The 26235-nt window shown below is 35.5% G+C and overlaps 1 protein-coding gene across 2 annotated transcripts in view; it reads right to left on the bottom strand.

Moving 5' to 3' along the window:
• Nucleotides 1-20573, bottom strand: part of Usp47 (ubiquitin specific peptidase 47) — a 105673-nt gene extending 85100 nt beyond the window's left edge. The window contains exon 1 of one of the 2 annotated variants that reach the window (XM_058576956.1): nucleotides 20372-20573. In XM_058576956.1, coding sequence (XP_058432939.1) covers nucleotides 20372-20410 — 39 coding nt within the window. In that variant the 5' untranslated portion in view covers nucleotides 20411-20573. The remainder of the gene's footprint in view (nucleotides 1-20371) is intronic. The other variant, XM_046437973.2, reaches the window with a different exon arrangement.
• Between the last annotated feature and the right edge of the window lie 5662 nt (nucleotides 20574-26235).

The following is a 26235-nucleotide window of genomic DNA, read 5'->3' on the forward strand; positions in this document are numbered from 1 at the left end:
CTCAGAGGTAGAGTGCTTGCCTAGCATGCGTGAGGAACTGGGTTCAATCCTAGGAACCACATAAAAATAACATAAAGATATTGTGTCCACCTACAACTAAAAAATAAATATTAAAAAAGGAATACTCTAAAAAGAAACAACTTTGAATTAAAAATGAAAAATTTATGATAATTATTTTTAATTATTATGAATACTATTGTACAGGAGTGATTAGACTACTACCCTGATTAATACTGTGCAAAACCTTGTACTATAATTCAAAGTTGACTCAATGTTACGTTTGAGCTATTTTCACAAAAAGCTAGACAAATCATGAACTGTCATTCAGGTCAATGGGCTTCTTTTAGACAACTATTAATGCTGGAAAGTCACATTCAACTTAAATCATTTCAGGTTATAGTAAGTGTTCCAAAGCAGTAACTAGCTATGAGTGTTTAAAATGACTATAGATCTGTCAATTCCACTTCCAAATGAAACCACAAGAATGGAAAGCAGTGACTCAGATTATTTGTACACCCATGGTCATAGCAGCATTACTCATAATAGTCAAAGGTAAGGTAGATGCACCTTAAGTGTCCATCAACCAAAGAATAAGTAAACAAATGAATGAATAAATATTTCCACACATGCACAACAGAATACTATTCAGTGTTAAAAAGGAATGAGCCCCTGAGTTCAATCGCGGGTACCAGGAAAAAAAAAAAAAAGCAATGAGATATTGGCACATACCTCAACATAGATGTACTCTAAGAACATTATAATAAGTGAAATAAAACCAGTCAAAACATGAACGAATACTATATGATTCCACCTACATGAGGTACCTATAAGTCAAGTTTCATTAAAAGTATAATGATGGCTAAGGACAGGGAGGAATGGAGGGCTGTTTAATGGGTATAATGTCTAGGTTTTCCAGGATGAGAAGTTGTTTGATGGTGATAACACAAAAATAAAGCTACTACCACTAAACCGTACACTTAAATGGTTAAGATTAGGGTTGGGGATGTGGTGGAACACTTGCCTAACAATATGTCTGAGCCTTGGGTTTGATTCCCAGCACTACCAAAAAAAAAAAGTGAACATGGTAAATTTCATGTTCTGTGTATCTTACCACAATTTTAAAAATAAAAAAAAAATTAAGTAGCTTATCACTGTAAATTTGTGGAAGTAACATAACTATGCAAACTGGGTTTCTAACGGTTTTACATGACAAACACATACTATTCACAGTTATATTGTAGATTTTCATGATTTGAATGTATATATACATAAATACATATAGCAAAAAAGGGACATAAAAATAAATACAGATTTCACGTTTACAAATGTTCATTCATATATTTTCTAGCTCCCACCACTGAGAAGGACTAGAAGCAATGACATCCTTGTAATAATGAACACATCTAGTGTCCATGTCTTGACTTCTAGGTACAATTTCCACACACACAAAAAAAGATACAGAGGTCTTTGTAGAAATAGCTGAGAAAGTATAAGAAAAGCTTGTAATATCTTATACAGCCAAAAAATAAGCTCAAAGAATGGTGGACATGCATGTGTCAAGACGACATAAGAAATCAGTTGAAAGGGCTCTCATTGGCCAAATCTGGAATAATTTAAACATCAAAGTTTAAATTATTTATTCAATTTAAAACCTGACATTAAAAAAGACTACTAAGACTGCTATACACAGTGGGAAATAATCAAATGGCTAAGTATATTTCTGTAGATATTTTGAAAATTTAAATATGTCCTGTTTCTTGAATAATATTAAAAGATTCCTGTGGGCAATAAAGATTATAGAATGGCTATAAATGGCCTAATATTTCCTAAGGACCACATGGAAAAATTTATTTTCAGTATTTAAAACTGATTTTGTCTGCTTAAAATCTAAAATATAGCTATAAATGTTAGCTGGCAGGAAACTAAGTTCTTATATCAAATATGTTTGATAATTTTTTTTAAAAAGTCAGACTTGTAAACAATTTATTCAAGTAGATGTGTAACATAAATTTAGAAACAAATCTATAAATAAAACATAACAAAGATACATAAATCAAATTTGATCCAAATCATTTAAATTTTTACTTTTTTTTCAATTTTTAAACTTTAGAGAATTAAACTGGTGGTGTTTCTATTTTTGTGATTTCGTGTTTTGAATATTTCCATTTAATGAAAACTGACATTAGAATACTTCATTGAAATATATCATGTTTCCCATGAGTCAGCCAATTTAAAATTCAAATTACAGCATTTGTAAACGGCCAAGCCTTTTTAATAAAACAGCTCAAGGATTCAATATAATTAGAAAATAATGCAAACTATAATTAACTAACATAAAAATTCAACTCCATCCCTACTAGGTCCCTCTACAATTTCCCCTATATGGCTCAGTTCTTGACTCTAGCTTCTTTACCAGTGTCAAATTATACTCAGAATACTTAGTTTTAGGCTCAAATTTTTCAAATAAAATTTATTTACATATCTAGATTTTATAGAAGTTTTTGTTTTTTAAATGTAATTTAGTTCCTCTTATTTATACACTCAAAACAAACATATCAAAGGACGTAACAAGACTGGTCAGGAATACATAAATATTTTAGAAAATCATAAAAGATATTAACATGAACAAAATGTATAGAGTAAAAATTATAAGCAGCTTTTTATATGCATGATACTGCTAAGAAATGCAAATTATTATTTTACAATCTTTACTATTAAAAATAATGATTAAGTGGAAAATCTAAATCCTTTTCATAATTCTCTAAACAAAATATATTCATTCAGGAAAAATAATTTCATAATGTGTTATAGATGCTTTTGTAAAATAAAGTGTACTCTTAAAACTCTTTTAAGTAAATTTCTAGAAACTGATTTTGAAACTGCCAATTTTTTAAGCAGATTTTAAATTTTGAAATTTTTTCGTATAATAAGAAGGATTTTACTATTTAAAGTGAAAGTTAACAATAATCATTCCCTGCTTTAATTTCCTTCATAAATTCAAATCTTCATAACGGAGTTTTTCAAAAGAAGACTTTGTACGTATTCTACCAATCAGTTCAAATTGTAAAGAAATTATACATAGATTCTATTTTACTATTTCAGCTAATAAAAATTCTGGGTAACTCATTTATCATAATAGATGTTGTTCAAGGTATCATGGTATGGATTTTCTGAATTTGAACTAATGAACAACACATTATAATATAAATTACATGTTAATATATGGCATATTTCCAAAACAATATAACATAAAAAAATTCAAGTAATTAAAATTTAATAGGTTGACTTGAATAAAGTACATTTTAAAACTTTTTAAACATACATATATACATACCTGTCTTTGGTGCTCTAGTATTAGGGTGTTCCTCAAGTACTGCATTCCATTTTCTTCTATACTATTTGTGAAATGGGCTTCCAGAACCCCATAGTACTATTATAATTATAAAATTCTTTTTCTATGTAATTTATTTTAATTGTTGCAACAAATTAGATCTAGCACTCTTTCCATTAGAAGAAAACTAGAATGTAAAGTTTCAGAACTTTAAAAGAACAGTTTATGATCTATTTAATTATGATGAACATATTTTAGTTGACAGCTAAAAACCAATCAACCAGATGGCTTGTTATACATGACATAAAATTATATTTAAAGCTAGATGACCCTTTGACATTAGGCCAGGGTCCTTATAATTTTATAAGTGAAGAATGCAGAAAACTGAATTGCCTCGCCCAAGGTCACATTTAAACACAGATCTCCTAAATATTACTTTATAATGTTGACATGTTTTGGCATTAAAATAATAACAGTATTATTTTTCCTGTCACTTCTATGTAATACTCTTCCCACTTCTGCCTTACTCCTTTTAATAGCTGTTCTAGTATAAGTCATGTGTAACTCACTAAAAATATACTGTAGGTATCCAAACTTAGAAACTACAACTATTTTCAGGAGGCAAAATAATAAATCGTTTACTCTTCCAGTTATCTTTATTTTTAATTACAGCTAAGATTTCTTCTGTGAGTAGGCTGTTGTTGACAACAGTGACTAAGCTTGTGATACAACTGACCTGTTCATAGGTTTTAAATGTTCTACTTCATTCTTACTAAAATCAAAACTTGTTTATGTTACCATGTTTTTTTATTTGAAAGCATGGATAATAATTTTAAAGTAAGAATATTACATCCTTAGGGGCTAGGGTTGTGGCTCAGTGGTAGAGTGCTTGCCTAGCATGCACGAGGCACTGGATTTGATCCTCAGCACCACATATGTGTAAAGATATTGTGTCCACCTAAAACTAAAAGCTAAATATTTTTAAAAAGGAGTATTACAACCTTATAATATTTCATAAACATGAAACCATACCACTTCAAAATTGTTACATTATTTAAAACTACTTAAAGATGGTTTATTTCATATGGAATATTATGTTATGGTGCAAGAGGACTGTACTGAAGATTTGAAAAATCTAGGCTGGAATCCTTGGGTCAAAGTAGCTACTCTTCTTTTAGCTATATAATCCTATACAAATCACTTGTCAATCACAAAGTCAGCCTCTGCCTTTTAGTGTCCTCACAGGGAATATATCCTCCACAGAGTTTTTCTGAGTATCAAGAGAACTTCTTGAAAATGTTCTGTAAGTTGTTATAATAATGTAATACGAAAGTAAGGTATTATCATAACAATTACTATACTTAAAACAGATTTAAGAAATAAAAACTCTTATAATAAAATTTAAAATTTTAAGAGACTATCTTTGAGACAGTCTAAGTAAAAGGAGGATAAAAGGAATTTTTATCTGATGAGGAAAATCTGCAAAGATCTTTTGAATTCTGAATGCATGCCTCTTACAAAGTTTAAAAACTGACAGAAAAAAAAAAGCTTATGTAGATATATAATTTGAGACAAAAATTTAATGTGGTCATACTCCCTCATTTGACAGATAAGGGAAAAAAAAGAAAAAGCCCAGAAAGATAAAACAACTAAGGCAAAGTCAAACCACAGATTTTTTTTTAATCTGACCAGATATTAAGACAACCCTACCAAATTATAGATAGTACCATTTAGTATAACCTTCCTGTGTAAATCACAAAATTCTTGAGAATACTCTTTTCATTCTACTCTCTCCTGTCAGTACCTAGCAAAACCTTAAACATGTAACACTTGCTCACAAGGTATGTTAGATTAGGCTCAATGCAGGTCAATGGTCGCCACAACTTGGCAGTAGGGAAAGGAAAATAACTAGGAAAGAACTTTTTTTGAGGCATTGGAAATATTCTGTATTTGATTATGGTGATGGTTATAAACTCTACAGAACTGTGCACCTTAAAAGCGTAAATTTTACTGTATGTAAATTACATCTCAGTAAACCTGACTTTTAAACAAAGGCTGCATTCAAGCTATTTTTCTACTACCTGATAACCAAACCTTATAAGCTTTTATGTACTTCATATAGTATTTTTATTTAGAAAATGAAAGGGTTATTAACATCCAGCTCTAACTCCCTTCCAGTGTTAAAGCATATCACTCCACTGTAGAAACACTTTTCATGTCATGTCTATTTTCTTTAGAACTCTTAAATCATATTTGCATTATGTTAATGGCTAATAATGGTAAATATTTCAAGAGACATGAATATAAAATGTCAAAATAGAAGCAATAATATTCTAAGATGTCTTTTAATAAGAAGTTTGGTTGTTAGATATTTAATTTTTTACCAATTTTCATTCACTATCACAAAGTACTATAAATATGGTATTTTGATTTTCTGACTATCTTGATACTCATAAAATCATAAGACAACCCAGTGCACACTTAAAATAAAAAGGCAATAAAATTAAAATACCAAACACATAAGAGTAGACATTTTATATTTATAAAATGGAGGAAATATATATGTTCATAGACAACATATTTATAATTTACTAAAGTACTATATTATATCTTTTAAGAAATGAGCTATAAAACAATTCTACTTTTAATGCAACTGAAACTGGGATTTAATCAAGGTTCCTCTTAATATTAAAGTCTTAATTTTACCTGGGGCATTGGGGATATACTTAGGAAGATTTTATTAATTCCTCAGTTTAAAACATTCCTTGTTATGTTCTCAGTTACTGCTCCGCTACTACTACATCAGAATCATCACTCTTTAGCCCACGAAGAAGGAGGGTAAACAGGGAGTTCTCTATACTGTGGCTCCTACCAAGACAAATAGACCAGTGGTAAAAAAACACTCAGGAAGCAACAGCTACAGAAACCACTAACAAGAATGTGCCCTATACCAGAAAGGTTAAGAAACCACATCATATAAGCCTTGCGCTACAGCTCTCTGTGAAAATCAGAGGTTATCCTTAGTAGACTGAACTTCTTATTTCAAACTTCCCTTCCAGAAGCAGGTGAGAGAAACTGCTATGGACTTCAAAACAGTTTACAACCCCAGAGTATAGCTACTCTAACTTTTCTAGAAGCAAGAGTGGCCTATCTAGTTAGCCTGTGTGAAGATTATGCCAAAGGATATGCTGCCAAAAAGACTCATATTAAACCAGGCGTGGTGTCACATGTCTGTAATCCCAGCAGCTCTCTGGAGGCTGAGGGAGGAGGATCCTGAGTTCAAAGCTGGCCTCAGCAAAAAGGAGGTGCTAAGCAACTCAGTGAGATCCTGTCTCTAAATAAATACAAAATAGGGCTTGGGGGTGTGACTCAGTCAGTGGTTGAGTGCCCCTGAGTGCAATCCCTAGTGCCAAAAAAATCAAACAAAAATACTAAGCATGAAAAGAAACATTTCATTTTTAAGGGGAAAAAAAGGTATATATGATGGGGGGGGGGCGGCGGAATAGTTAAGAGAATAAGGTATTAGAGCAAAATTTCTCTCATTTTCAGTTATTTGTAAATTTTTTATATTAACACAAGAGACTTACTTTAGGTAAGTAAAAAATGATTCCGTGAACAAGTTTCAGCAATTAAACTTTATAAAAATTATAGGCAAATCTGTTAACTTTTTCTGTAGAAGAAAACTGAAACAATTTTGCCCTTTACTGTATACAATAAAAATCTCAACTCTTTGAAGACATACAAAGCCTTTGGAATTTTTAGATACAACCTGCCAAAACAATGCACCTACACTAAAGGCTTTTTCCATCCCCAAGTATTTACAGTATTATTTTTTTTGCCACTTCCTAAAATGCATTAGACTTTGTATTTTAAATGTATTACTTCTAATAAAAAGCTCCTAACCTCTTTCTCTACATAAGTCATGTCATTCTCTGTGCTTTAGTTCCAATATCATCATATTCTCACAGAATTCCCTAGATAAAGCCTGCTGCTCCCTCCTCTACGGTCCCACTTTATTTCCCTAACATACATTTTTCTCATCACATGTCTGAACCTTCCATTAGGCTAAACTAGACTCTAGAACTAGACTCATTTCTTACTCATCTTCAACTGGTGTTTGGCAGCCACAAGGTCAATGTTTTCACTGAATAAATTCCACATAATCAGGAACCATGGAAATCTGTACTAAGAAAAATTAATGTATACTTAGGATTCAACAAAAATAGGTATCATTTGAAAAAGAAAGGTATTCATAGTCAATATATAAAGCTTTGGTTACACTAAAAAATTTCACTGATCTCATAAATGAAGGTCATGGTTTTCCCAAAGGTAAACCTATCAACTTACCAAGTGTATTGAACTCACTGTATTAGAAATATTTAAATTTCAAATCTTTGTTTAGTTATATAACTTAATAGTCCTTATTTAATTTTTCTCTGCTATAAATTTGCTGTATTTATTTCATATAAGCACAGCACCCTAATATTTCTTAAAGGCTGTAAGTCTATAGCAGACAGCATCAAATCTAAAGCACAATCAATAAATACAAATGACAAGAACAATGTCTCTATCCCTGTCAACAATTCTGTTGTAGTTATAGAAAAATCAGAATTATGAAGTACATGAAGTTCTCTCAAAAACAAGCTATTCTTGTTATCCAGTGTATTGTCTAAGTGACTTAGCTGAATTTCAACGAGTCCCTAATCTTGCTTACATTTGTGGACAGGATGCCTCGAGTCCAGAAGTCCCTCTTCAGGTGGATTAGACAAAACCAGTCAGATCTAAGAAAACTGCCAGACAACCTTTAACATCATTATAATACCATCTGCATGCTAAATGACCACTACTACCCACCCAGTGCCAGGACAGTTGAAAACTACCATAACTACCAGAAAGAACCATAAAAGGAGGTCATGCCTGCATTCCTGGAAAATTTCTGCTCATTCCCAGAAAAAGACATGAATATTCCTCCACTATATTAGCCTAACCCTCCCTTCTTTTATGACTTCCCCCAACAACATGGGTTGAGAAGTTTATTTGATCTGCTAGTCTGTCTCCTACTTCTCCCATTCTTGGCCAAATATCAAAGCCTCCCTCCCTGCTCAATCAGAGCTCAATCTCCTTTAATGGTTCTGCAATTCTAAGAAGAAAACAGGACCTCCCCACAACAACAAAAACTGGAACATTCTTAACAATGATCCTGCTTTAAAATAACATTTCACGGGCTGGGGATGTGGCTCAAGCGGTAGCGCGCTCGCCTGGCATGCGTGCGGCCCGGGTTCAATCCTCACCACCACATACAAACAATGATGCTGTGTCCGCCGATCACTAAAAAATAAATATTAAAATTCTCTCTCTCTTTAAAAAAAATAAATAAATAAAATAATATTTCATAGTAGATCTTTACAAACAAGTAATTCATTAATCCAGTACCTTATTTTGACAATAATTTAAACAAATTAGATATGTTTATTTTTCTCAGGACCTCATTAGCCTAAACATCTCTTTTAATGTTTGCACTTTGTTTTATGTTGCAGTCCTCAAAGCAATAAGAATAGGTCTTACTTGATCATACAAGAGAACCTATCAAATCATTAAGGATTAGTATTATAAACATTAAGATATTTAGTTGACAGGTTATAATCAGAACTATAATTTCAAATGGCTAAAACAACTAAAATATAATTTCATTTTCATTTAATTAAATATTTGTTGTACAATGCACATCACACTGTGCTGGCCCTAGGGTAAGATATAAGGATGCAGGTAGGAAGAGCAGTGAAATAACAGAAGGTAGTAATTGCTAACATTTACTGAATACTTACAAGCAAGACAATGTATACGTATTAACTAATTTAATCCTCCAAACAATTCTAGGAGACAATTTCTATTATCTTTGTTTAACCAAGATACTAGGAAGTTAAATAACTTGCCTGGGGTCACATAGCTGGTATTTGAATGTAGGAGTTCTGGCTATGATATCCTTACTTTGAAGAGCTTATAATCTCCTAAATGCATTATTACAAATAACTTTTATAATAAAGGTACAAAATTTTTTAAATGCCAAAAAATATAGTGTTATGGGATTTCCAAGTCAGGAAAATACAATCAGTCAAGAGAGAAGAATCAGGAAAGACTTAATAATATAGGAAGTTAAAGAGGCTACATTTTATTACTTGGATAGGATTTTTTTTTTTTTTACAGTGGGGGGGTGCACTGGGGATTGAACCCAAGGGCATTCAACTACTAAGCCACAACCCCAGCCCCATTTTGTATTTTATTTAGAGACAGGATCTCACTGAGTTGCTTAGCAGCTCCCTTTCGCTGAGGCTGGCTTTGAAGTCGTGATGCTCCTGCCTCAGTCTCCTGAGCCACTGGGATTACAGGCGTGTGTCACTGAGCCCAGCTTGGACAGGATTTCTTTTTTTTTTTTTTCTTTTTTTTTTTTTTTAATACTTTTAGTTGTTGATGGACTTTTATTTTATTTATCTGTATGTGGTGCTGAGAATCAAACCCAGTACCTCACACATGCTAGGCAAGAGTGCTAACAATGAGCCACAACCCTAGCCCCTTGGATAGGATTTCAAAGCATGTTTTAAAGAACATCAAAATTTGAGACAAATATATCAGTAATTTTCATATAATAAACAGTAAATCTCTCAATGGTGGATTATGTCAGCAACAGTTCTGCAAAGAAGAAAACATTTATATCTATGGCTATATCCATAGCTATTTTATGTATGCATGGTTCAGTTTTAGTTTCATTAAGTGGAAGGACAGGGTAATTATTATTTTTTCCCCATCTACATAGTAAATAGAAGTATACAGTAGGACAGAGAGTAGTTATCTGTTTACGTATGCTACACCTATATCCATCCCTTGTTATACTACACAAGGCTCAGGAAAAACAAAGAAAAAATGCACTCAGAATCTTAATGTGAAAGATGATCACACTATTTTTGTCAATCATTTGCCATCACTACCAATCCTACATTTTGAGGAAAAACTTTTTAGAATGTCCGTACATTAGATTTCAACCAGGCATACATGGAAAACACTTCAAGATCTAGGTAATAAATCTCATAAAAGAATATACCTCTACAAATCATGACACCTACATATGTTACCTGAAATGAAGAAAGTACTTAATAGAAATGAATTTGTTTTACTAGATGTCTTTTGAAACTTTTAATTGATAATAAATACTTTAAAATATATTTAATGCTCTGTTTTTTGCAACCCCCTATTTCTGATACAATTTTTTCTTTCCAGCTTGGGCTATCACGGGGTTCTTGGGCTTCTACTATTCTGGAAATGCTTGAACTTCTCTCCTCCAGTTTGGCAAAAAATGGAGTATCTAGGCACAAGACATACAAACATGTTGTGACTAATCCAAAAGTGGAGGTAAAAAGAGATAGGAATCCTAAGAAAGAACTTAAAGCATATCTTTCATACAAAAACCAAATTTCACACATTTAAAGCTCCTTAAAATCTGTAGAATAATAAGAAATATTTCATAATATTCACTCAGGACAAGGGCAAAGAAATAACACATGAATGCAAATAACACATCTGGGGAACAGCAACTAATGCAGTGGAATGTGGTTCAACCAAAACTGACTTAGGCAGAAGACAAAAACATTAAGTTAGGAATTTCTGGTTAAAGACAACAGGTTAAATACAAGCATTCATCTCTGATGCTTTCCAAAATATTTCTAAAATAAGAGTAAAGAAATTTTTTAAAGAGCATAAGCCCATAAGAAACAGAAACACAACTTTAGAAGCTGGAAAGGAGAACAAGAGTTAACGTCTTATTGCAGCTGAGAAAGTCCAATCCCACATATCCTGAAGGAAAAATCAGACACCTGATTTATATAATTTAAACCAAAAGACCAATGAACTCCCTAGATAAGTAGTTAATTCCAGAGTTAGGCCAGTCGAAGTGAAGCATTATGTGGTACCAGAAAGCAAAGAAGTACTCAAAAAGCAAGGCTGAGGACACGAGACAACCAGAAAGAGCTCCCCTGGCCAAACCTGGGAAGTTTAAATAACAAAATAAAAAACAGTATTGGATTTCAATCCAAAGAATAAAATAAATATGTTAATTCTGTATTAATATAAACTATTAATAAGAGGGGGAGAGCGAACAATTCCTTCTCACAGAAGAACTCCAATAACAAATGTAAAACTAGTGAGGAAAATATAAAATCAATAATGCAACTAATAATTACTGTAGAAAATATCCACAGATGAATGCTAAAATTAAAGGGTAGAAGTTAAGAATAAACAATTATCTGTGTGGTCTCAAAGTATTTAGTAATTATTAAAGGGAAAAATATTAACCACAATGGTAGAACCTAGCAGACATCACCTTAACCAAGTGGTCAAGGTTGATAAACAGGATATAACAACATCATGTCCTTTTTCCCCTCATATCATGCACTGAGAAGTACTCACCATGTCTGTGATATCCTTCTCTTTGATTCAGAGTCATAAGAAAGCATCAGATAAACCCAAATTGAAAGCCTTTTCACAAAACAACTGACTAGTAATCTTCAAAAGTACCAAAGTCATGAAAGAAAAGGAAAGACTGAAAAGCTATCACAGGTAAAAGAAGACTAAGGAACACACAACTAAATGCAATGAGGGATTCTGAATTTGATTCTTAGACATTAGTGGAAATACTGACAAAACCTGAATAAATTGTGTAGTGGAGTTAATAGTATTGAACTAAGGCTAATTCTTGCGTTTGAGAATATTCTACAATCATATAAGATGAATAAGAAAGGAGAAGCTGGGTAAAGGGTATACAGGAATTCTATTCTTTCTGCAACTCTTCTATTAAAAAGTTTTTTAAAACTCAGGAAGAGCCTCAGAAACTGGCAATTTTAGATACCCCAGGAGTGAGGCTGGAGTCCAAACAAGGAAAACAACTGAACTCTAAGAAGCAGTTAGAACCCCTAGATTCTTTCTACTCTTCAGTCCTTCCTGACAAAAGACTAAATAATTTCTGGAAAGCATAAAACAGGATATACCTAAACTAGAGGACATCAGGCTCCGCTGAATTTGAAAATGTGTACTCAAACTAGGAAATGAGAGGGAAGTTTATCTGCATATTCAATGATAAGATCCGTTCCCCCCTTTACTACTTAACTCCCAAGCTTGTTCCCTACTGACAAAAGATCAGCAAATTTTTCTGAGAAATCCATCCAGCACAAAAGAAAAAGAAAGATATGTCACTGGAAGCTATGGTCTAAATGGTTATGTCCACTCTCCCCAAATGTACATACTAAACTCTAATTACCAATGATATTTAGAGGTGGGGCTTTTGGGAGATAATTAATTATGAGGGCAGAGCCCTCATAAATGAGATTAGTGCCCTTATAAAAGAGGCATTAGAGGGCTGCCTTCTTCTCTTCCACCATATAAGGATACAGCAAGAAGCGCTGCTTTTTGAACGTGGAGCAGTCACCACTAGACACCAAAACTGTCAGCACCTTGATCTTGGACGTTCCAGTCTCCAGAACTGTGAGAAGCAAACTTCTTTTGTTTATAAGTCACCTAGTATATTTTAAATATCAGCCCAAACAGACTAAGACACTGGGAGTCTGCATAGAAATTATCCAGCTATATCACTCTACAGGTCAAATTATAAATACCCACTGGCACTTTCAAGTTTTTAAGGCCCCTCTCTTAAATAAACAGATGTTCAAGGATCATCAAATATCTAAGAAAAGGGTCTAAGATGGCAGACAAAACCCAAAGCAAACAGAATAAAAGGAAATTTGGAGTAAATAAAGGACTACAACTGCCAATCTTTTCTGAGAAAGCATTGCATACATAAAACATATACAGAGTATGTTTTCCTTTTTTTTTTTTCAGAGAAAAAGAGTACTTAGAAATTATACATATTATAGCAGAAATAAAACCTCAATAGAAGAATCAGAAGTTCAAGTTGCAAAAGATCTAACAGAAAAAAGAGGAGAAAAAAGGAAATGCAAAATACATGAAAACAGACAATAAAATTAAAAAAAACTAGTCATTAGGCCTAAAACCTAAACAATAAGAAGAGAGAAAAAAAGAAAATGAAGGTAAGAAAAATCAAAGAAATCATTTTAAAATTTTTTAAAATAAGTTCCAGATTGAATGGAACAACCCTAAAACTAGGTGAATGGATAAAAACAGACCTATACCAAACTATATAATAGAGAAGGGCAGAACTCTTTAAACAAAGATTCTCCACGCTTCTAAAGAGAACAAAACAAAGTTTCAAAATAGTGAAACAGAATTCTGATGTCTCAACAGCAACACAGTAGACAGCAGAAAAAATCCTTTAAAATTCTGAGAAAAAATTATGACTGAGAATTCTCTTTGCTAAACTAAACTATATCTAAAACAAGGGAAAAAATATTTTCAGATATGCAAGGTCTTGAAAAAATTACAACCCCATTAGAAAGCTACTATAAGTGGTCTTCCAAATGAGAAAGCAAACAAAAAAGGCACTAATATGAGACAGAACTAAAGGGAAGCACCAAGCCCCCAGAGGATAGTAAACCAAATCCAAGACAAACAACAGCTGCACAGAAGATGTAGATCCAACAAGTTTAGGTGGATCAGGTAAAAAGATGCCGGGAAAGTTTCTTACAATGTCAAAATTGTAAGATTTGGATATAAGAAGATATGTATACACTTGGGAGAGACTTTATGCTACATCAGGGCTTCTCAACAGCGGCACTGTTGGCATATGGAAGGCTATGGGGCAGTGGGGGATATCTGGCAGCATACCCGGCTTCTACCCACTAGATGTCAGTAGCACACTCCCTTCCCCCTCCCCCAACACTGCCAAATGATGGGAGTTGGGCACCCAGTTGAGAACCACTTAGCTAAATAAGTATACAGAAAACTAAGTGAAGCAAATTGTAAAAACATTATTAACTCAGAGAAAACAAAATGTTATACAGCAAAAAAAAAGATTAACAGTAAACCAAATGGGTCAATTGTGAATAGTTTACAGTTGTATGATATAAAAATGTACCCAAACAATTTACAATATGGCAATATTGGGAGGACTGTTAAGTATGTGTTGGGGTCATCTGCCATTAGATAATATCTTAAACTGAAAAATCAAGGAGCACTATCAAAATGTTAGTTTAAAATATGGAGCTAAATATCAAAAGAATTAAGCTGAAAGTGGTTGCCTTTGCGAAGCCCAAAATGAAGGGGAGGACAAATTTGCTGGGGACTCTGTTTTTCTAAATAGTTCTGAATAGTTATTTAGCTTTTATAAATATGTGCATGCATAACTTTAATTTAAAATTTTGTTTTTAAATAAATCGAGGCCAGATTATGACAGACTCTGGGACTGGTTAAGGCCACCTTGATTTAGAATCAAATAGCTATATAACTGAGCAAGTTACTTAACCTCTTTAAGCCTTAGTCTCTTCATTTGTAAAATGGATAATGAAGATTAACAGCTGCCTTAAAGGGCTGTCATAGGGATTAAATAATTTATGTAAACTGTTTAGCATAGTGTCTGACACATAGGGTTTATAAATAATACCTGTTACTCAATTTGTAATCATAGGGTAATAATTAGAAACTTTGAAGCAGGTAAGTCACAATCTCATCTATTTTACAAAGTAAACCTGAAGTTGTAGGGAGGATGATAGGAAAGAAAAGAACCTGGAAGCACAGTGACCATTTAGAAGGGCTACATTTAAGTGAGAAAACAATTAGACAGAGGCAGAGCCACACAATGATAAAGTTACTCATTCTAAGGGATGAACTATGTGAGAAAAAGAAAAAAAGAGGAATCAAAACAATGTTCCAGCTTAACCAAATAAGCAGATGGTGATGACCCTAACTGAAACAGAATAATAAGGGTGGTGGGGAAGGGTTGACCAAAAAAATGACAATATATGTTGGGCATCGTGGCACATGCCTGTAATACCAGCTAACTGGGAAGCTGAGGCAGAAGGATCAGAGTTCAAAACCAGCATGGGCAACTTGGCAAGATCCTGTCTCAAAATTTTTTAAGACATAAAAAGGACAAAGGATGAAGTTCAATGATAGAGTGACCCCGGGGTTCAAGTCCCATTACTGGAAAAAAAAAAAGACAATAACACCATGCAAATAACTACCAAAAAAACCCATAAAGCTACAAAACTATAATCAAGATAATCCAGACATCAAGAAATATCAACTGTTAATATTTTCTGTATTCTTTCAAATCTTTCAATGCATTTAGCTCTAAATTTTCATAATTTTTTTTCTGACAAAATTGGAATCATATACAACTCTGCATTCAGCTTTTTAACTTTACTAAATGAATATTTCTAATAATATCTGAAATACTGAATTTTATTAAACATTCCTATTTATGTTAGACACTGATGGGTATAACTTGATATGCTTCTTACTAATAAAGAAAGAATATCTCAAATTTAGAAAAAGGATCATTTTATAAGGATCAACAAATAAAAGAATGACCACTGTAATTTACATAGGAGAAATAAAATTAAAAGAATATTCATTTGATGTGTTTCATGATAGCTATTGATAAATGGATTTTATAAGAAAATCAGACAACAGAGATGAAAAATAAGTTAGTTATTATTTGAGGTTCTTTCAGTTTCCCTTATATAATTGTGAACTTGTAGTGAAGCTCAACTGAGTTACCATACACAAAGTACACATAACTTATGCCAATTTATTTGTATTGACATGTAAATAATGTCAATAAATATTGGTTATTACTGTCATATCATGACAAAAACTAGTTCTACAAGGAAGTAGTATTCACTGCATGGAAAAAAGCGGGGGGTGGGGGGGGACACTGAAATATAAAATTTATATTTCTATTGGTTTCTTCCATTTTTTTTCTATCTTCTCTATATGTATATGCTCAATGCAGTTAAAGTATCATTTTAGAGGCATCAGTAAATATATACTTTATCCTTAATTATACTATAAGACACTTGACAGAATGAATAAGAATGAATGTCATCTATTCTAACTTTTCCCTATATGGCAGAGAATAGTAATATACACCGTGGGTACTCAAATGTTAATGTCACAGGTCCTTATTAGGACAGAGAATAATAAAACAACAACGAAGCTATAATCAAAACTGGGATACTAAAAGCAAGCGATCTTAAAGCCAATATCAATATACCACAACTCAGACATAGAACAGAGTGAAATAGAGAGGCAGAAAAAAGCTTTGTTGTTCTCCTCAATGAACAGACCACACACTCTTTGCTTTTTTTTCTGGGTACAACAATTTAAGAGGAATACTAAAAATGCTGGATCGTATCCAAAAGAAAGCAACTGAGAAAGAACTAACTGAAGACACTCTGACTCAAAAATAGAGAGGGTGAGCTCTTCTGCTGTCTTCTTCCATTTTCAATAATAAGAAAAGCTATCCCTATGGAAAATGCTTTAAGATTTCTGTGCTATCCAGAGACAACTATCAAAAGATGCCAGTATAAATATCTCAACTTCTTTCAATACAAAAACTTAAAATAACAGATCTCTTCTAAGAAAAAGATGTTATCAGAGATTAGTCATGAAGTTGGAAAACAGCTTGCCAACTGTGCTATGGAAAACCTCCAAGCCAAGGATAATTGGTTGAATTCTAAGTTTCCTTATAACCCCATAACTAAATCAATAAATATTTACTGAATCTATGCTCCAGAAAGCATATCCATAGGTCTATTGTCCTAGATTTATAACATATACAAAATCAAAAAGTAAAGAGGGAGAAACATACAATGAGCTCTGCTATCAATGAACTCACAACAAATAGTATACTAAATGTGTATTACAATTTCAGACCACAACAGGTATCTTAAAATTTACTGCCAAATAAATTCCATTCAAAGCACTATTTATTAAATGCCAAATGAATTCTATTCATATATAAAGGTCTTTATGAGGGGAAGATCCTTAAGCTTAAAATGATCAGAAAAGCCTTTTTAAAATAAATGATATATTAAGGTTCTTATGGAAAAATGTGTATGAAGATTTTGAACAGGAGGAGAGAAGTAGGAATGGGGAGAACAGTACAAATAGAAATGAAAATCAAGTTAGAGAGAAACCTGTTTGGCTACATTAAAAACTTGTTTCATGGGAAAAGAGATAAGCTGGGGAAGGGCAGGTTATGGCCAGAACCAACTGTACTGAGCTTTGAATACCAGGCTACGTAGTTTCAAATTTATCCTGCTTACAGTCTCTGTAGCAACTGTTCAACTCTGCTGTTGAAGTCATAGAAGATAGTAAATGATTGGTATGACTGTGTTCCAAACTGAAATTTCAATCTCATATATTTCCATGTGTTACTGATTATTGTTAGTCCTTTAATTTTCTTTTTCCTTCAATAATTTGAAAATGTAAAAATCACTCTTCACTTAAAGGCCATAGAAAAACAGGCTGTGAACTGGATTTGGCAGTGGGCCACAGTGTGCCAATCCCTATACACCAAGCTGCCTTCCTTCAGCAGTGCTCTAAGTACAACTGTCCTCAAGTTTCAGGGACCAGAATAATATATTATTCATCAACAACTACATACACGTACACAGGCAAGCACACACCTAATCAAGATCTAGATCCCAGGCTGGGGATGTAGCTCAGAAGTACAATGCTTGCCTACCATGCACCAAAGCTCTGGGTTCCATCCCCAACATCACAAATTGAAAAACAGAAACAAGCAACAAAACAACAACAACAACAGCAACAAAACCTTCCTAGATTGTTAATAATAACCACTACACTAGATGCAGGAAATTTTGAAATTTTAAGTTTGGTAGTTATTTTCACATGGTATAGGTACTTAGAGTAATAATGAACTATTCATATAAGGCTCAAAGTTATATGAAGGGATCTATAGAATATAATTTTAAAAAATGGTAGCAAGGGACCTAATTCTAGTATTTGCTTGGCCATCTACTCATTATGTGACCACAACTAGTCACTTTCAATCCTCTAGCCCCAATTCTCTCATCTGAAAAGTGAAGGGGTTTAACTTACTAGATGTTCACTATGCTCTCTTAGCTTTAACATTAATGATTCTATTACTACGGAGAAGATCCAGTCAGGGGATGACAAAAATCAAACAAAAGTGAAAATTAAGAATACAAAAAAGAATAGAAAGGCCTTGACTAAGTGAGTGGGCAGAGAGAATGTGCAGATTACTAAAATCAAGAATCGATTTTAAAAAAAGAATGCTACAGAAAATCCAAGGAAGAGAAGAGTATGGCCAAAGAAAAAAAACTAGTTGGCTAGCTAAAAAAGGCATGGACCTCAAGTGACAGTCTTCAGATTTGAGAGTACTGTGTATGCTTCCAGAAATCATGAAAGGAAAAGACAACCTCAGATGAGAATAAGGAATAGAAAATAAAGGCATATGATCCAGAAAAAGTAGAAAGAAAACGTTATGATGAGTTTGAAGTCTCAGATAAGGGAATTAATCTTTACATTTCCATCAGGTGAAAGCAGTAGCATTGGGATCTCAATTTTTACACACACAAATAAGTTCCTATGAAGCTGTATAACTGTATCAAGATTTCTATAAATCAGTTAGGGAAATAAATCTAATGGTGGGTTTCTTAAAGCAAAGTTCCACCTGTGTTATATTTTCTAATAATCAAAAAATTAAGAAAGGATTAACTCTACTTTTCATAAGAATGAAAACCAGCAATATGCATATCTAAAAGGAAATGCATGTTTACACCTTTCTCTTAGCACCTATCACTTCCTTCCTTGCATAAGAGTTACTTACGCAATATAAAGTACCTAACCCCTGATAGGAGCACTGGTTTTCCCTTTCTAAGTAGCTTAAAAAGCTACCGAGGCAAGATTTCTGATTAATTCATCTGTTTATCTGCTTTGCAGAGTTATAATGCTTGGTGAATAAATACTGACACAAAACTCTGCTTCAAAAAAAAAAAAAAAAAAAAAAATCCCTGCAAAACAACTATCACTATCCATCTGATAAAGCTGGGAAAATATTTGTATCATAAAGGTACATAACTTCAATAGTATTACTTTTGCATTGTGTTTGAGCTTGCTTATATAGCAAAGAAATTGCCACAAAGCAACTAAAAAAGGCCGAAAAGTTGAGGAATGTATGATCACTCATAAACATAGTTAATTTCAACTCAACACTCGCCTCTACTTAAGATATATGAGAAATAAAAATCCAAAGCATTAGCCTGATGATCACCAGTTAAAAATACATGTTTGAATGCGCTGGAGATATTTATAAAGCCCAACAGAGATTCTATTAATATATTGAAATTCACTGGCCAGTGCAGGATTCTACCCTTAATCTTCTACTACTATTCAAGGGAAGCCAAAGAGTCAAGGTTTCTCCTATCACTTGCTTTTAGAATTTAAGAAGTCACCCAAGTGGACATACACAACCCAAGGGTCCAAAAGTAGTTCAGCTCTCCATATGGTAATGCTCAGCTATCTCCTACCTTTACAGGCAAGTTCCATTTATTAATTTAAGGATCTCTGGTAGGCCCCGTTTAGGCAGGCCAATAGTACTACGAAGCACCAGAAGTTGAAAAAAGTCCTAACAGTAAACTCTGCCCTCCCACAGATCTCAACTTATGTGTAGATTTCAGAAGCCCCGTAAGCTATACACTGCCACTGTCAAAACCCGAAGAAGCACCGTCACCCTGTCGTGCCCATCGGCAAGTGTTCCAGAATGTTTTCTTTGAAATGATCTCTCTTGGCTCTACTTGTACAATGTGGACTTCAAAGGCCACCTTACCCCGCAGCGCAGGACCTAGCTCCTAGCGTCCGCTCCTTTATTTGTCCACCCCGCTACCCCGAGAGCGGTCACGGTTCCCGACCGCGGACATCCAGCCGTCCCCCAACTGCTCGCCGCGCCCGTCTACACCCGCCGCACACCTCCTGAGTCGCCCACCGCCCAGCGCGCACTCCGGCCGGACCGGCGGCCAGCCGCTCGCCCGGGCCTGCGTAGCCTCGAGCGGCCGCAGGCCTCGGGCCTAGCCTCCGCCGATGGCCCCTCACCTCTTTCGGGACCAGTTGGTTCTCCTCGCCAGGCACCATCGCTCAGACTCTGGCCGCTCCTCTCCACCCTGCCGGGGGAGGGGGAGGGTGGCGGCGGCTCTCTATCTCAGGAGAGAAAAGCGGCGGCAGTCATCCTCTCCGCCGCCCGCGTTCCGGCAACCGTGGAGGCCTCAGCTTGGGCCTTAGACACCAGCGCGCAGACACCGACCCCAGGCTCAGCCGCTGCCGCCGCCTTCGTCGCCGGCCCCTCCCCCAGCCCGCTGCAATCAATGGAAAAATGGCGGCGGCTGCTCTCGCGAGAATTCGTCGAGTCGGGCGCCCGGCCCGGCGCCTGCTGCACAAAGTTCCCAGGCAGTTGTCGCTCGCTTTTAATCGCCTCGGCTCTTACTCGGCCCCTGGGCATACGAAACCGGTTGTGGGGCTACGTAAACGCTTTTCCTTAAACGAAAGCTGGGCCTTGCATACCGGGACTCCCTCTGCCGGCAGGGAAAGGATAGGCCCCGGAGTCCTCCGTGCCTTCTAGGACTGTTGGACTTCATGCTTATCAGGAATAACTCAACCCCAAAGCCCCTCTCTGACCTTATCACTGCTACTCTCCTCGCTCCTTGATTGCACAGCGCCTCAACATCAGCCCCTCTCCAAACACCCCTGGCCTCTTCCTGGCGAAGAGAACACCAGGAGCTACCTTCTGGCCTCTCACCAGTCCTTCCTGACTCTAGCCTTTGAGTCAGAAAGGACTGCGTTTTATTTGCCCTTCTTACTCCCCTAGAGGAGATAACACCCCAGGCCCAGGCCCATAAAGCACAGTTATCACTGCCCCCTCCCTCACTACATTGGAGAGGTGCTCCCCTGCCCCTGCCTGAGCGCTGCCTCCTCCAACAGGGCCAAGTCTGGTACTGAGAGCCCTTCTGAGAGTAGGGCTGCAGGATGCTGCAACCTATAATCTTTAAAAATGATTTTGGAGAACTTTAATCTTTTCTGGCAGTAAGCATTGTGCTATGTGTTAAACTAAACAAATGTGGAACAGTTATTTTTCCTAATTCCTATTTCTTGAATTATGAAGACTCAGCAAGGCATCCTTCATGAAGACTTCTATGAGTACAGTGATCTTACAGGATGAGATAATATAATCCTGCCCTGTTCCTAACACCCACAGCATCAACTACCCGTACCTGTGTTCTGTGTTCTCCAAAAATTTTTTGATTGTATGATAGCCACATATTTATGTAAGTTATATGCGTGTCCTGCTGTGTATGATGTTTTTAAACATTTGTGAAATGTAAAAAAATAATACGATGAAGGTCAAATAAACACTTATAATAACTTAGTTTTAAAAATATTAATGGTATAAAAAATCTATTACCCCTCAAACTTAAAATAATTAGTGAACTATGATTGACTAAGTTTAAAAAAAATCTTTAATACTTTGTGAAACAACTACTAAAATGTCTTATTGAACATCCAGGCTATTTCTGTACTTGGTAATAATGGCTGTTATAAGCTGAAACAGGTAACTCATAAAAATGTAGCCCCAGGGTTACTGCTCTTACAAATACAGGTATTCATTTTTATCAGTTCCATCAACTCACATGCAAAGATTTTTGTTGAAATTCAACTAGTAATTTTCCTTCTTTCCTAATTTCAACCAGAACATGTTGCATTTTTATATTTTTAATAAACAGGCTCAAAACTCTTTGAATACATTGCTCAGAAGATTTCTTAAGGGATTGAAAAATTCTGTCTTCAAGTATACATGTATGAGTTTGAAGGGAGTAGTGATCTTATCTTTATTTTAAATCTTGATCATCATGGATCTCTAAAATTAACTTTTTAAAATATTGCACTAAGATTGTGTATCTTGACTACTGAAATTTTGATGCTGCCTTAAATTTTGTGTCAGAGGTAAAGGACTCACTTGCCTTAACCTGGCCCCGGCCTTTAGCAACACAGATGCAGCATTTTTTTATACCAGATCACATAATAGCAGTATTTCCAAATCTCTTTTTTCAAAATATCATCCCCATTACTTGTGAAGTGGCTTTGCAGAACTCATGCTAGAAGTAGAAGTGTCATCTCTATCATTATCTTTTTGGTTAGACTTGCACCTTTCTATCCAACTCATGATTCTGATACTGCTTCCTCTCATGTTGCAGTTTAAACATTAGAGAAGCAGGCAGAGGCAAGCATATAAAACAGGGTTTATTTAAAAAGGAGTAACATAGACTTCTCCTGGGAGGGAGAGGGGGCTGTAGCTGGTATCCTGGTATCCCCAGAAGCCAAGTGTTCGCCCTTTTTTATATGTCCTAGGCTTCCTTTGTTCTCCTGCCCTCTTCCCCCATCTTTTTCCTTCCTGCAAACAGAATAGACCTAAGAAATGCTTGGTGGGATGGCCAAAAGGTGGGGAACTGGTGAGCTGGAGGGGGAAGGGAGCAGCAAAGAACACATTAATTAACAACCTTATGGCTCCCTATAGGGAGGGGCAATTCCTGGGACAGGTTATCTTAGCAACAGGTTGGAGCACTGGGAGGTTTTTGGTAAGGGTGGAGGAAAGGCGCTGAAGGAATTAACATTTCAGCCCTTAGGGGACAGTCTCTAACTTCCCAGACTTACTCAAAATTAGCCTCCTTGATCTGACCTGATTCGATTTACCTATCTATACTGACTGCCTGTCTAATTCTGGCTTCAATTCCTTTCCAGAAATCTTTTTTAGACACCCTCATTTTAGTAAGAGTGGATTTAATGAAATAATAGTGTAATTGTTAAATCTACTTAACTCAGCTCACATTAACCTGAACAAATCCCAATACACTGAAAAGAAATAAAATGAAAGAATCCGTGAATTATTCTGATGTTGTAGAACTCACACTTTTCACTACAAAATAATGAGATACCAGTGTTTATCTATATAACTACATATTGGTAAGGCTTAATTTTTTTTCTGGATTTATATAAACAAAACAAAGTTTTAAAACATCCCAAATTTAAATTTAACCTACACAGAATATTTAGTTTCCAAGTCTCTCCCATCACTTCTCCTCTATCTCGATAAGTTACACCATCATCAATTCAGTCTATCAAGCCCAAAACCTGAGACTCTTCATGTTATATCAATCCATGAGAATTTGTTACTGCTTCCACCTCTGAAGTATATTCCAAGTCCAGTCACTTCTCGTATATCCCATTCCATTCCAAGTCACTCCATCCTCTTTCTTGGATTATTGCAGTTGCCTCCTCACTGTTTTCTCAGCTTCAACTTTTTTTTTTTCCATGTAGCATTTTATTTTATTTTTTATTTGTTCTTTTTAGTTATACATGACAGTAGAATGCATTTTGACATATCATACATACACGGAGTATAACTTCCCACTCTTGTGGTTGTACATGATGGAGTTACACTGATTGTAGACTTGCCACCTTTTGTGAGTCAGCATCCACATATCAAAGAGAATATTTGGCCTTTGGTTTTTGGGGATTGGCCTATTTCATTTACCATGATAGCCTCCAGTTCCATCCATTTACCAGCAAATGCCCTAATTTCATTCTTCTTTGTGGCTGAGTAATATTCCTTTGTGTATATATACCACATTTTCTTTATCCATTCATCTATTGAAGGGCACATAGTTTGGTTCCATAGCTTAACTATTGGGAACTGAGTTGCTATGAACACTGATGTGGCCATGTCATTATATACTGATTTTAAGTCCTTTGGGTATATGCCAAGGAGTGGTATAACTGGGTCAAATGGTGGTTCTGTTCCTAGTTTTCTAAGGAATCTCCATACTGTTCCAGAGTCGTTGCACCAATTTGCAGTCCCATCAGCAATGTGTGAATTTATCTTTTCCCCACATCCTCGCCAACATTTCTTGTCACTTGTATTTTTGATAGTTGCCATTATGACTGAAAGGAGATGGAATCTTAGTGTAGTTTTAATTTACATTTCTCTAATTGCTAGAGATGTTGAACATTTTTTCATACATTTGTTGACCATTCTGTTGTTATGCCAGATTCGTCGGACCCCAATAGACCTCCAGGAGCTGAATCCGATGCAATCACACAAGTGTCTTTATTGCAAGCTTGAGCCTGGACTCACAATCATTCCCGATGCAGCGGTCCCAGGGAGTGAGTACTGGTCCTAAAAATCATTCCATACCGAGGGAAAATCAAACAACAACTCTTAACATTGATTAGCACATTCAATGGCGGGAACAAGTTGGGTAGGGGTGATTGGTTAGTACAATTGGGGGATTCATTTGAACTGATTGGTTTAGGCCACGAGGGGTGTATGTGCTAAACTACATGGTTTCCCAACATGTTATCAACCACCATAAACTACTTGGGGGTCATCTGGCATTCCAGGTATTCCCCCCCCCAAGCTGAGTGGAGGTTGCTAGGGGGGTTGCTATGGGTCCTCACCTAGCCTAACTGAGTCAGGGACACCTGGCGCCACAGACCCCTCCTGTTATTTACAGACAAACAACTCAGCAGGGTGGGTATGTGCTTAGGGTTTTTCCAAGGACAAGGGTCATGCCCCATTCCTTGGACAGGCTTTGCTCTGAGGTAGAGGCTGGTTTCTCAAAAATGGAGTCACATTAGTTTCTCACTGTATTTCTTCTTCTGTGAAGTGCCTGTTCGGTTCCTTTGCCCATTTATTGATTGGGTTATTTGTGGGGGGTGGTATTTTTTTGAGTTCTATATATATCCTGGAGATTAATGCTGTGAAGACTAGCTTCTACTTTTTTTAATATTTATTTTTTAGCTGTAGTTGAACATAATACCTTTATTGTTTTTATTTATATGTGGTGCTGAGGATCAAACCCAGGGCCTCGCATGTGCTAGGCAAGTGCTCTACCGCTGGGCCACAACCCCAGCCCTAGCTTCTACTTTTAACACTCAGAATAAAATCTACATTCTTTGCCAAGGCCTATAAAACCCAATCTAGCCCATCACCTTACTTTACTTCTCTACCACTCTTCCTTTTACACCCATCCACCCAGCCACATATCAGTCTGGCGAGACTCAGAGGCCAATCCTCTGTCCTTCTAATGTCTTTGGGAATATTTTCCTTTCTCTCTTCACTTTAAAGTGTTCATAGGACAAATCTAATCAAAACATGGGGGGAGGGAGGGAATTACATAAACCCAGATTGGGAGACATTTCCAAGATACCTAATCAGTATTCCTCAAGAATCATATGGTCACAAAAAAATAACAAAACACTGAGAAAGCATCACGTCCTAGAGGAGACTGGGGACTTAAGACAACAAAATGCATTGTGCTACTCTGGATTGGATCCTGCAGCAGGAAGGGGCACTAATTAAAAAAAAAAAATAGTAAAATCTATATTTGGTTAATATTTATGTGACAAAATCAATTTCCTCATTTTTAATTTTTTAAACCTAATATATTCACCTCATATTTTTTAGTATTATGTACTTCTTTTTTTTTAAGAGAGAGAGAGAGAGAGAGAATTTTTTAATATTTATTTTTTTTTTAGTTTTCGACGGACACAACATCTTTGTTTGTATGTGGTGCTGAGGATCGAACCCGGGCCGCTCTCATGCCAGGTGAGAGTGCTACCGCTTGAGCCACATCCCCAGCCCCTTCACCTGATTTTAAAAGCAGTTTCAGGTCCACAGTAAAAGTAAGCAGAAAGTTAGTGTTCTGGTACCTACACTGTCCACACACAGCCTGCCTACTATTGACAACTGCTGCCTTAGTGGTACATTTGTTACAATTGATGAACCTACACTGACACATCCTTATACCCCAAATCTTTAATTTAAAATAGGGTTTTTGCATGGTGTTGTAAGTTCTATGGATTTTGATGAGTGTCTAATAGCACATGTACATTGTTGTACTATTAGG

The sequence above is a fragment of the Marmota monax genome, unplaced genomic scaffold (genome assembly GCF_021218885.2).
Source record: "Marmota monax isolate L192 unplaced genomic scaffold, Marmota_monax_Labrador192_F-V1.1 WCK01_AAM20220418_F8-fsc00061, whole genome shotgun sequence".
NCBI lineage: Eukaryota > Metazoa > Chordata > Mammalia > Rodentia > Sciuridae > Marmota > Marmota monax.